Below are 13,259 nucleotides of genomic sequence, written 5' to 3' on the forward strand. Positions count from 1 at the left end.
GAGCAACAAACAGAGCAACAGAATCAGATCAAGCAGTGAGATCAACTATTGCTTGGATAGAATTAGCAAAAGGAATCCAGGAAGCATTATGAGAAATGAGAAAGGGGATAATAACACACTGGAATTAGTCCAGTCTGTAGCATTTGCTAACAGTGAACTGCAGCAGTGGAACTGGAGAAGGAAGGTAAGTGTGAAGCAGGATGTTAGTAGGAGTGCCCAATGGTTGTATGGACCTTGCATATGGAAAAGCAAGGAAGGATAAAAAAGAGTAGTGCAGAAGAACAAGTAATACATTTCAACCCTAAGGGTATCACTACTTATAGATTGCATTGATTTTCTTTAGCTGGTTTTGCTTTCTTTTTATTGTTGTATATGTATATAATTAAAAATGTATAATACTGGGGTTTTTTAGTCAATTTCTATAGCTGAAGTTAAAATCAAGACCATCACATTCATCTATGAATAATGGGGGGAAATGGAACCAATTGTAAGGTGTTCCCATCTCCAAGCAAGGAAACCCTGTTTCTCTCAATGAGAAATCATGATCACTATTATATGATGTTTCTATATGCAGCATAAACATAAGTGGATGAGATGCTGTGTATTTATAAAATGTAATAGTTTAAGTGCTACAAAAAGCAAAGCTTAATCAATTACGTATGGAAATAATTACAATGGTAAATGTTATTTTAGAAGAATGTATGCTATTATGTGTACATTTGTAACATTGGGATTGAGACAACTGCATGTTTGTGTAGTGTTATATATGATGCCAGAGATATAAAACAGCTATGTAAAAATGGATGCTTCTGGGCTAGGTAGAAAACAGATCATGGTGGAAACTAGAATTTCCTCAATTACAGAGATATAAAAAACTACATACAAGTATGGCATACCATGTACCAATTTTATGAAAAAGAATTTTTGTTATCAAGGAGCTAGCCAGATAATGTTAAAAATGTGTAACACCATTGCAACTGTGTGTTCGTCAAGTGCCCACAAATTAATGTGAATTACCTCATTGTATATAATTTATCCGATAACAGATGTGTAATTAAAGTAACATCTGCTGAAGGATGTGGTTTTGATTACATCATACCTATGGAAGCAACACTCAGCTCACAGGAGTCACTGCAATTGTGTGCTATGTTAGGCTCAATACCTTTAGGAATTACCAAGTAATTTTCAACAATTTTCAAACAATTGCCAGAAATGTTAGAGCACCCCACTCTTATACCTGAAGTCTGACATGTGGTATAGAAGCCACAAAGGGAGAGGTTACTGTACACCAAAAAAATTACCAACTAAACCACATCCACAGTGCAAAGTGCAGTGGAAGTGCCTCTTAGAGCAATCTTCCTCAAATAGAAGAGTTGCATTTATATCCTAGAGTCATCATTTTAATCATTATACTGATTTTTCTTAGGTATAAAAATAAAATGTTAAGTATGTTTTGGTTATACACAACAAAGAACTACAGATTATTCTCAGACCTGCACAAGTTATTTCAAGGTAAGATCAGACAGAAAAAAGGAAACATCTCTGAGATCTGCTGCCTCGTCCTGATCAGTAGCCTCAAGATGTAGAAGGATTACAACATCGATTTTTGACTTGTAAAAAGTGTCTGTGAAGTGGACTAACAAAAGGAAGGATTATAGCCCTGTAGCCCCATGAATATGATTTTGCCATTTCTAGCATGCTAATGGAATAAAGACATCATATCAGGCAACTAAATCTCACATCCAAATTGAAGAGGTATTTATGGTTTTTTTAACTGCCAAATTCTGTAACACTGAATGATGTACATGCAATTAAACTTTTTTTAAAAAATACTAGATCTTAGAATCATAGAATCATAGAATGGTTTGGGTTGGAAGGGACCTCAAAGATCATCTAGTTCCAACCCCTCTGCCATGGGCAGGGACATCCTCCACTAGACCAGGTTGCCCAAAGCCCCATCCAACCTGGCCTTGAACACTTCCAGGGAGGGGGCATCCTCTTGTCCTATCACTACACTCCCTGATAAACAGTCCCTCCCCAGCTTTCCTGTAGGCCCCCTTCAGATACTGGAAGGCTGCTATAAGGTTTCCCCGGAGCCTTCTCTTCTCCAGGCTGAACAACCCCAACTCTCTCAGCCTGTCTTCATAGGAGAGGTGCTCCAGCCCTCTGATCATCTTCATGGCCCTCCCCTGGACTTGCTCCAACAGCTCCATGTCCTTCTTGTACTGGGGCCCCCAGAGCTGGACGCAGTACTCCAGGTGGGATCTCATGAGAGCAGAGTAGAGGGGCAGAATGCCCTCCCTCAACCTGCTGGCCACGTTGCTTTTGATGCAGCCCAGGACATGGTTGGCTTTCTGGGCTGCAAGCGCAGAGTTGACTTTCTTTTGTGTAGAGCTATGCTGTCTTCCCATATTGGACCTCCAGTGGGTAGATTTGCTGGCTCATTTAAGTGCATAGCACTGATTATCACCTCTTCACCTGAATTAAGTAGCAACAACTTTTTGCCTGCTGTATGATCTAGTTGCCAGGCAGGTAAAAAAACCCCTTATTTTACCTGTGTTTACACAACTGACTTTATAAGCTACTTAAAATGAGTAAGCTGCTTATTTTAATAGCTCTAAGGGCAATGTCTCAGCATGCACAGACACATAGATTTTATACCATCATCCTGAAAAGAAGAGACACAAGCCTGAAATCTTCCTGGACTTTAATGACAAATAGAATCACAATGCACTGATTCATCACAATTCAGGTCAACACTTTCCCCTTCATTTTACATCAGATATCCTACCCACTGGAAAGTGGTGGAAACCTTCAAAGACCGTATTCACTTTCACTTTACAATATCTGAGATTCCCAGAAGGACTGCACTCTTCTTGCAAATCCACTTGTACAGGGAGTGGCAGTTATCAGCATGCATTTCTGTCATCTTATAGGCAGCACATTTTTCTTCTTTCTTCCTTCCTTTTATTGTAAAACTGCAAGAGCCAAACAACACACAGATATGAAGATCATTGAAAAAAATTGTTTGCATGTACAAAGAGTGAAACCACAAAGGCTGGGGTTTTTTTGTCTTTATCTTGTCATTCTTTTGATTCTTTGACATACAGACAGGTTTTATTTGTTTAATAAAGTTCATCCTTTCTCTGTTCCCCTACTTGTTACACAGCTGGAAGTGAAAAGCTTACATAGCATAGACACCTCCTAATAAAATCAGTTTCTCTTCTGAGACCTGTCAAGGATTTTCACTTTTTTAACTGCATGTTTTGATCAGAATTCTGTGATGAGAAAAATCAGAATAGACTGCCTAACTGGAGTATGGGCCCTGATACCTCCCTGCTACTTCCTCAGGGTCTAATGGCTGAACAGCCCAGGCACAGTGAGTTGAGAACGCGTCATGGAAGCCAACACAGATTCACTCCAGAATGAACCTACCTGTGCCCTGGATGTTTGGGATTATTGACCCATACCCATCTTCCTTCCTCCTCATCAAAGCTTAGTCCAGTCCAAACAAAGCCAATGTCTTTATCCTTCAGTTTATTTAAGAAATCCTAGAGAGAGGTATGTCATTGAACTCTCATAATAAAGACACTTCATAAAACTCCAGCACCAGTAATGTAGTATTTAATATTTTAAAACCAGCAAGGCTTTCATGCGCAAAGATTCCAGAGAATGTTTCCAAGAAATCGAGAAGGAAAAAAATAACCACATGGAAATTAACTACACCAGTGCTGTGACTGATGATGGTAAGTGGAGCAACCAAAGAGCTAACCCTTGGCTCCTTGCTGGCCCCAGGCCCATTCCACTAGCACATTTTAGATGAGGATCAGGCTGATCTAAATAACAGGAGCTGAAGGTATCTTCTCTTTTTCACCCCTACAAAGAAGGGAGGAGATCATTTTGCCAGCTCACCCTCCTGGGTGCTCTAGAAGTGACTATCTAAACCTGGTCACCTTTAAGCAAAATCAGGTGCACAAAAGGGAGAATTTGGTCCACAGAACTGTTTTCTTTTGTTGCCACAGACCTGGTGCTGACATTTAAAAATACACAAAGTACAGAGAAACAGCTCCATCCCCTAAAGAAAGGCAACAGCCTTTATGACAGCTTAGTTCTGAACAGGTTTGATTTGGAATAAAACATGCACGAATCCTTCAAATACCAGCTGCTTCTTGCTGAAGATAACCTCTAGGCATATCATTGCATCTATTTAAATGAAATGTAGGCTATTGGTCTTCTGTTTGACACATATGTTTCTTAACATGCAGAAGCCGATCATCAGAGCACCTTCTAATGACAATACCTTTTAGGAGCATAGCTGGACTAGAAATGGCTTCTAAAAATACATGGAAAGCTATACTTTCCATGGTATGTGGATTCACAAGGTATAAGTAAAAAGAATGTTTAAACCACAGAGTGCCTTACAAGCTTACCATTTCAGTATCATCCTCTATAATCAGGAGCTCAGATTTTTTTCCTGAGCAATACTTTCTACTATTCTCCCAGGTGTCACGAGTTTCTGAGTAGAAATAACATCTCCCATAATGCAGCTTCCAGCCGGTGGGACAGAGTTCACATGCAGAGTCTGTGAAGAGTTTGGGATGAAGGGATTTTTCTCACTTTTTTTTTTTTTTTTACAAGTATCATTATTATTGGCTCTTGCTTTTTCTGCAGCTTTTGAATAAGAGAATAAAGAAGCTTTAAAACAAGGGCGGGGCAGAAATTGTGATGGTATAGCTCATTTTAAGAAAGCACAATGTCCCTGCTTTACAGTGGTAATATGGATAGTCATTCTTTGATTAGGGATCCTTCTATGCTTCTAAATATTTCAGAACTCTGGATAATTGTACTAAATATTTTACATAGTAATTGGGTAAAAGCCATGGAAAAAAATCCCAGCTCTGCTGAAATCACTAGGAGTAGTACAATTCAATGGCATCCATGGAGAAATAACAAAGACTTTCAGTAACACTGCTCCACTTCTATCTTTTGCTAAAATTTTCAAGGATGGAACTCTAAAATAGATCAGTCATACATCTTTATCAATTTAAACATACTTATTCCAGTATCTAAAGGTCAATTCCTTTGTCCAGGTGTTTATTTTTACATTAATCTTTTCAAGAGGTTCAAACCATTTATGTTACTATGAGCAAGACTTTATTTCCTTACCATTAGTATGCATGCATAAGCTTTCCTTTAATGTAGTCAGTAAGCTGTTTGCATGAAGATCTTTCTCAAAGATACTGTCACTTTCAGAAAGATTTTCTCTGGGCTTCCACACTTCACTTGATAGCAAGCCACCTGGACAAGAATATCCAGCATTTTAATGTAAAGCTCACAAGTAAACTGTGTAAAAACCCCCATAGTACTTTTCCAATAATAATAGGAGCTTTAAGTGGAAACTCAGATTGCTCATTTATCCTTCCAGCTCTCCTGTAAATGGTAAATGGAGAGCCGAGCATCCAAATCATATATGTTAAACATATATATGAGGTGACTGACTTCACAAAGACAGTGTGGAGTCCATTATCATCATGCTTTTGACAACATGGTATGCAACAGTTGTCTTTCAAATCACATGGTTGTGCCTTCGATTTTCCAGATCCTGGAATTTGTATTGAGCTTATTTGAGAAAAGAATGGGTTGATGTGAGAGGGCACGACTCACATCCAGAGAAAGGGAGAACTGGACTGTAGGATACTTATGCCCAGAAGTGCTTCTGAATTCTCATTTTTCTCCTGTGTTCTCATGTGATTTTGATGTGCAAAGTGATTTTGATTTCCAGAAGCAGGCTGAACATTGGGACTACCAGGCCAAGATTTTCCAAAGGAGGAAACTAAAATTAGACTCCTTGGTCAAGATTCAGATGCTTGTTGATGGCAACCTAAAAACTTGTTCAACTTGCTTGACCAGGGCAATTGCAACCATTTCTCTCTGATCTCTAAGTTTAGATGCTCAGGGATAATGGCACACATCTGTGATGGATAGGTAAGCTCTGTACACACATGATCAATGCTGGCAGTGACCCAGTGCTTATGCACAAATTCTGTGGACAATGCAAAGGCCACTTTTATAAACTTAGAGGCACACATTCTTATTTCTGTTCAGAGAGGTCTTTTCCAACTATGTGTACCATCTTCTAGCCTCCTATCTCACCCAACCCTGATGTCCAGCTCACATTCCCATTGTACATGCCGGGGAGGACTGGCTGAGACTTAAGGTAAGCAAAGCAGGGCATCAGGAGGTGAAGACTGGCTGCGAGGGTGAGGGAAGGAGGAGATAGCAGGGGTTACAGTTGTACCATATACCTGGAGGGAATTCTGTTTCATTACTAAAAGACTTTTTCCAATCTGATGAATGGATGGATGGATGGATGGATGGATTCTTTCATTGGAAACCTTGGTGGTTTGTTCAGCTTTAGAAAGCAATACAAGGGACTCTCAGATTGGGGGACTGGAAAGTGAGAAAGACTCCAGCCCTCTTCATACACCCTAAACATCAATGGTCCTCTGAAAGTCACCGACCTTCTGCAGATCCACAGCCTCAAAATGCCAATGACTCCCTCCTGCCTTCATCAGAAACACAATAGTACAAAGCATGAATGGTCTTGTCACCTTATCAAAACAGTTTATTTGCAAAACCTGTTAAAGTTAAGGATTGATACCTGTCAATTTCACAAGAATTAAAGCAAAACATTTCACTTGGTCACTCACATTGCTGAATTGATGTGATCACAGCTCCCAGCAATACAACATTCAGAAATCCTGAGAAAGCAGCAAAATACCGCAAGCCTGAAGAATGAGAGAGACGTCCTGCAAGAAATAAGAGGGTTTTACAAACAGAGCATTAATTGCTACCCAGGGCGTAAATCTGGGTTTCTCTAGACATCTTTCAGACAGAACATCCATCACTGTCACTTTGCCTTGTGCTTTGTCACAGTTGCTTTTTCCCTTTCGGTTGCCTCCTGCATATCAGGTGGTTCTTGCTTCTAATAAAATTTCATTTATGAAAACATTTGGGGGGCTTGAATTTTCTCATACTGTCTTCACTGTTTGCCACTTCATTTGAGGTTTTGAGTGGCTAATGAACAGTTTCTCTTTCTTCATAGCAGGGGGATGTCACTTGCAGATATCATGAAGACTGTTAGATGTCACAGCAAACACTTAACAAACATTGCTAAAGAAAACCTCAGAAAGTTAGTGAAAAATGAAGAACTGAAGTTCCTAACAGTTGCAGAGAAAGATATATATATAAGAACAAAAATGAGGTTCTAGGGCTATGAATACCAACATTATCCGTCAAGAAAGGACAAGTAGATTCTCTGAAAATTAAACTCTGTAACTCCAGGACCCACTAATTAGTTTTATCACTTGTACATTGGATGCCAAGTCAAAGGTGTTTGGAAAACTCCACATTATAATTTGGAAAACTTTTTTAACTTTTTTTTTTTATTTTTAATGAGTCATAGAATGGTTTGGGTTGGAAGGGACCTCAAAGATTGCCTAGTTCCAACCCCCTCTGCCATGGGCAGGGACACCCTCCACTAGACCAGGTTGCCCAAAGCCCCATCCAACCTGGCCTTGAACACTTCCAGGCAGGGGGCATCCACAACTTCTCTGGGCAACCTGTTCCAGTGCCTCACCATCCTCACAATAAAGAATTTCTTCCTTATATCTAACCTAAATCTACCTTCTTTTAGCTTAAACCCATTACCCCTTTTCCTGTCACTACACACCCTTGTAAACAGTCCCTCTCCGGCTTTTCTGTAGACCCCCTTCAGGTACTGGAAGGCTGCTATAAGATCTTCCTGGAGCCTTCCCTTCTCCAACAACCCCAACTCTCTCAGCCTGTCTTCATAGGAGAGGTGCTCCAGCCTTCTGATCAGCTTTGTGGCCCTCTTCTGGACTAGCTTGAGTCCTTGATCTTCAGCCAATCCCACCTGGAAGACTACTACAAAATGTTTGAAAAATTAAGTAGCAGTGCATTAAACAGGGGTTGTTTTCATCCTGGATGCTTCATTAGGATCAGTGAATAGAGATACAAAAATGAGCTCCCTTGCAACTCAAAGAAAATTACTTTTAATTAGAATCAGAAAAGCCTGGAAATGCACAGTCATGGTGAATCTTCCTTCTCAGTATTACCCAACAATCTTAAAATTTGTTCTTGTAGGACTGTCACAATCCTGGCATACAAATTCCTAGTGCAACTGCTGTTTCTGTTTGCTAACTCACTTTATTTCAGGATTTCTACATATCTTGAATCAAGAACAATATATGCTGGAAGAAATGTCAGGAGGCCATCTAGTTCAGACTCCTGTTTAAGGTGGGTCAGGTTACAGCAGGTTTCTCAAGGTTTTGTCCAGCCAGCTTCTAAATATCTCCAAGGACTGGATTCCACAGCCTTTCCAGGTTCATGTCCTAGCGTTTGACCATCACCACAATAAGAAAAATCTTCTGGTATCAAATTGTAATTTTCTATGTTCCAACTTGTGTCTTTCAATGTGCACCTTGAAAAAGAGTTTGGTTCTGTCTTCTCTGCACCTTCCCATTTGGTAGTTAAAGAGAAAGGTAAGGCTCCCTTCAGCCTTCTCAGGGTTGCACAAAGACAGTTATCTCAGCCTCTTCTCCTGTGTCACTTCTCCAGCTCACTCATTATCTCAGGAGTCCTCCACTGGACTTTTTCCAGCAGGTTGTCAGCATGGTCTTGGAAGGCGTAGTAATATAGGTAATGTAGGCTGCAATACAGCAAAGCGCTTTAAAATAACTGAGGCATAAAAGATGTTCTATGATACCTCAAAGGATTCCTTGGAGCAGGGAGGAGAACAGTTAGAAGTTGCTCAGCTATGTGGGAAATGCCATGTTAACTTTTCTTCCTAGCTTTCTAACATCAGTGTTTTCAGGAAATAATACTTTGTGAATATTCTTCTAGAAAGACCAAGGCATAACAGACTGTTCTCTTTGTCCAAACTTAACTTCATGGGAGAAAGGATTTTACATGGGAACTTGCTGAGTTAGGACCCAGGAATAAAGTCAGAGAATAACAGGATGATTTTCTGTTTCATGGAAATGGCCATTCTTGGAAAAGAGAACAGGGTGCCAACATGTTGTACCTTGTAGAGAACTTGTTCTCTAAGTAGTAAATAAGATCAGGAAGTACCCCACAGAAGTGTCCTTTAAAAGCCACAAATGCTGGTGGTCTAGATCAGATGTGAATCAGCTGTTTGAAAAGTTCTCTGCTTCTACACTATTATTTCAAAAACGTAATGCATGTAGCATTCATTTCAAATCATGAAACAACTTGAACTTTGTGCTACATGATAAACTCATTTCCACTAATACTTTCATTTCATGTCTCATTTGTAGCTATTATCATTTTGCACAGAGGTCAAACATCTTTTTCCTCATTTGTCTATTCAACCATACTTACTTGGGAAATGCTGTATCTGTGACCAGTCATTTTTAAATATTCAAACAGCTAATCCCCACTGTTTTTATATTGCCACCCTATTCAGATGGCAAATATATGTAAACAGAAGGCAGTACATTTCGCTAGCTATGCAACATATTATGGTTAAGCATTTGTGTGTGTTTTCCTTCTTCCTTTGGGTGCTATGCAGTAATTTTGACATTAAAAAAGGCAATTAGGATATCTGTGAATCTTAACTCTGCCTTGATTTGCACAATGGCTAGACTGCAGGCAAAACAATAACAGCGATTTGTGTAAATGCTCAGGCCAGTGCTCAGCTACCCAGCATGACCTCTGGTAGCAGCAATACCGCCGTGCTGACAATGCAGCGTGGGCTAACAGCTCAGCGTTTGCCCAGCTTCTCAAGACAGCTCTGCAGCTTGCACCACTTGGCAAGACCGGATGGGACTGCAAGGGGGGAAGGGTAGCTCTGTGTTGTGGTCTTCCTTCTGTACTGCAAGAAGTAGCACAGATATTGCACTAGATTATGCTGATGAGATATTGCGACCGTGTCTAACCACTCCAGTGAATACACTTCTGTACTCCACAGGTATATCACGCTACCATGATTAGTCTGTGTCTGGTCTAAAGCCAAGGCACACACCTTTCACTACAAGTAGAGACTCAGCTTGCAGTGCGTTGTTTAACAAGTTAAATGAAAGCACTGTTCTCTTCAGTTGCTTATCTGAAGTCTTTCTGCTGCCTTGTGTCATGCTACCCAACCATGCAGGTAGATGATGAAGATAGATAGAGCATTTTAAACCTGGCTTTGTCACTGTGTGCTCTGCGGTCACGGACTATTCTGTATGTGCGCCACATATGCCTTGTCTGACTTTCTGCTTCTTCTAAATGGAAATATTCAATCTACTCCATTACAGCAATATTTTTGTGCACTTTGACAAGTATTTTTAAGACAATAGAAAAGTATTAGTTAAATAAATATTAGCTTTTATGGTCAGTTTTCTGGAGTTTTGGGGGTTTTTTCCTCAACTTTGCTGGTTCTGTGCTTTTACTGCAGTTGGGAACAGGCTCTCAGCTAAGTTGTTGTAATAATAGACAAACTGGCACAATTTACATCACTAGAATTGCACACAATTTATCCTGCCATACTGAGTAACTGAGGTTGACTCTTGCTTTTTTTCTATTAAAAATTTTTCTTACATAAATGCGCAGCCCAGATTTCTCAGGAACTGATCATCATAGCTAATTAACCATTTGGAAACTGGATGTGTAATTGCTCTGAGGACTTGGTATTTATGATTGGAGAAGCTCTTCCCTGGTACACTTAAAAGAAATAAAGGTTAGCAAGGGTGAGCTTGAAAGCCTTCCAGTATATATCTTTGTACTTTCTCCCTTGCTGCTCCTGACACTTTTGACAACATCCCCAGAAGTTGTTGAAAAAAGCTTACTGCACAGTAAGTATCTCTCTTACAGTTTTCATTGAAATTATTTTTAAATTCTTCTTAGCTGTGATTCCTGAAAACAAAACAAAGCAAAACAAAAAAACCCAAACAAAAACCTAGTAGAAAACTTAAATGGCTAACGAGCCATTAACCGCTGCCAAACTTGCTGACAACTACTGCCTCCTGTTTTCCTCCTATCTCCTCATGCCTCTGTCTCCTAGTCTCCATTTTGTACTGGGACTGTCAGCACTGGTACTCCAAGCCTGGCGGTACTATTAGTACTGCATTTTGTCTACCTCCCATCATATTTCTCTGTATACTGCCATATATCATTGGCAACTTCAGTTACACCAACTAAAATTTTGGCACATTTGGGTTTTCTTATGATAACTCAAATATAGGTGAATATAGCAGGAGAGATTTGTTATTTACAGAACAAGTCTGAAGGCATAGCACAAATGAGTATATGCTCACCTGCACTGGAGTTTTTCTTCCTTCCTTTGAAATGAAGTACTGTGTAACCCTCTTCATTCTCCATCTCAAGGTCTTTTTATCACTTCTTCCTACTGAAGACTGTTTGACTGTTAGTGTCACACCAGGCTAAGGGAAATGCTTCAAATGAGTATGATAAACAGGAAGGGGACAGCGGATGGCCATTTGTGCTTTTAGCTGAAGCCATGCAGTAGCAAGTCTATGAAAAGGAACTTAACAGTATGAACTGCACGGACAAGTGAACTCTTTTTCTCTTCTTTTTCACTTCCACTGTCTGACAAACTGCAGAGCCTTCTAAGAGATACTTCTAACACTGCATTTTCTCCAATGCAATATCAGAGTCGTCAAATTGAGTCTTTTGATGCACACACGCTCCTGCACATGAGACAATAGATTTGAGCCCCACAAGCCCATTTCACCAGATTGATGGACTTTTCTCATTTATCTTACATTAAAATCAGCTGTGTCAATGCCTGTGTTTTTCTAAAATGCTGGGAATTGCTTCTTGCTTTATAAGAAGATTGTGTGCATATGTCTCGTTAAATAGCTGGAAAAAGCATGTAAATACACATATTGATCCTTGGCTCTGCTTTGTGCCTGACCACTTGAACAACTGTTTGTAGATTTGAGCGACTTAATGCCTTTCTTTAAATGGAGACTTGTGTGGCATGGAACTACTGAAGCAGATCTGTTCAAACCTTACAATTTGCAATGTTTCTCTTTCTTACACTTCGAAAGGACAAGCCTGGGCTTTTTCCATCAGCAGGGAGTTGTTTAGTTTTAAAATCCTATGCAAGGTCTTTTCCAAAAAAAATGAAGTTGGAGATTCTAGCAAGTTCTTGGTGATCTTTTAAGTGCTAGTCTGGAATATTTCTTCCTAGAAATTGAGGATTCAGTAGAAAGTTGAAAGTGTTTTTTTCTCTGAAATGGTTATAATTATATCTGGCTGCTGTCAAATTCACCAGGTTTCACCAAAGTGTTCTTTGGGTCAGGACTGCATCCTGGCTTCACTTTTAATGTGGCCATACAGTGTCTAGTGGTGATACATCATGGGAGACAGAGACCATCATGTCATTAGCTGTAGTGTGCAATTAAATACTTAGTGTCCTAAACACTTATCTCAGTTTGGAGGAATATAAACGCATCCAGAGCACTAGACAGAAATTATTCACTGATTGCTTAACCAAAACCTTTCTGGTTATTAGAAATGGTCATTTAAGCTTGGAAACAAAAGCAACTTTACCTCAGCTTTTATATTGTGGTTAGTACCTGAAAGCCAGGGTCAAGCTGTATGCAGTGCAACCACATACTGCAAAAATAAAGTTATTTCCAGAGAAGACTTTCAAACACGGACATACTACTTGAGACTGATAGATGAGTATGAAACAAAAGGTGCTGAGCGACCAACAAATATATTCTGTTTCTACATGGTGGTCGTACTTAACCGCGCAGCATCACAATGCTAAATAACCCTCCTATACCCAGTGCGGACAAAGCCTTGCAGTGTTACCAGCTTTCTGAATCATTTTCTCGGAAAATGCTTGGAAGGCAAAGTTTGAATATGAAGTTTTAAACTGTTTCTAGAACAGTCCTGGAATGATTTACATGCTCTGAGCTATAGCTTTTATGTTCATCAGATGCAGCAGCTCATCAAATCAAAGACACAACAACTCCAAACAAGCCTTAGATTGTTCTGCATCCATCGCCACAGCAGGTATGTGGGACTTACAGAACCCACACTGGAGCAGGTTTATCCTGAAGGACTGCAGCCCATGGAGGACCAGCGCTGGAGCAGAGGAACAGTGTGAGGAGGAAGGAGGAGCAGAGAGGAGCTGTTATAACTCCCATCTCCTGTGCCGCTCAGGGTGGTGGGTGATGAGAGTAGTGAAGTCGGGAATAAAG

At 40.0% G+C, this 13,259-nt stretch overlaps 1 protein-coding gene across 1 annotated transcript; it reads right to left on the bottom strand.

Annotated features, from left to right (window-relative positions):
- Positions 1–2,705: 2,705 nt before the first annotated feature.
- LOC104636762 (killer cell lectin-like receptor subfamily F member 1) lies at positions 2,706–11,627 on the bottom strand. The gene is made up of 6 exons (XM_010304007.2): positions 11,340–11,627; positions 6,711–6,809; positions 5,167–5,298; positions 4,431–4,582; positions 3,436–3,551; positions 2,706–2,978 (listed from the first exon to the last, which is right to left on the bottom strand). The coding sequence occupies exons 1-6, from the start codon at positions 11,401–11,403 to the stop codon at positions 2,834–2,836; spliced, it is 708 nt and encodes a 235-aa protein (XP_010302309.1). The 5' UTR covers positions 11,404–11,627; the 3' UTR covers positions 2,706–2,833.
- Between the last annotated feature and the right edge of the window lie 1,632 nt (positions 11,628–13,259).

Source organism: Balearica regulorum, chromosome 1 (genome assembly GCF_011004875.1).
Source record: "Balearica regulorum gibbericeps isolate bBalReg1 chromosome 1, bBalReg1.pri, whole genome shotgun sequence".
Lineage (NCBI taxonomy): Eukaryota > Metazoa > Chordata > Aves > Gruiformes > Gruidae > Balearica > Balearica regulorum.

What these genes read in the sequence shown, in the direction of transcription:
- LOC104636762 (XM_010304007.2), bottom strand. Translation starts at nt 11,403, where the DNA reads ATGGAGAATGAAGAGGGTTACACAGTACTTCATTTCAAAGGAAGGAAG. An exon ending in GAAGAAAAACTCCAGTGCAG is followed by an intron (nt 6,810 to 11,339) that starts GTGAGCATATAC and finishes TATTTCTTGCAG; the next exon opens with GACGTCTCTCTCATTCTTCA. An exon ending in GATCACATCAATTCAGCAAT is followed by an intron (nt 5,299 to 6,710) that starts GTGAGTGACCAA and finishes ATTCTTGTCCAG; the next exon opens with GTGGCTTGCTATCAAGTGAA.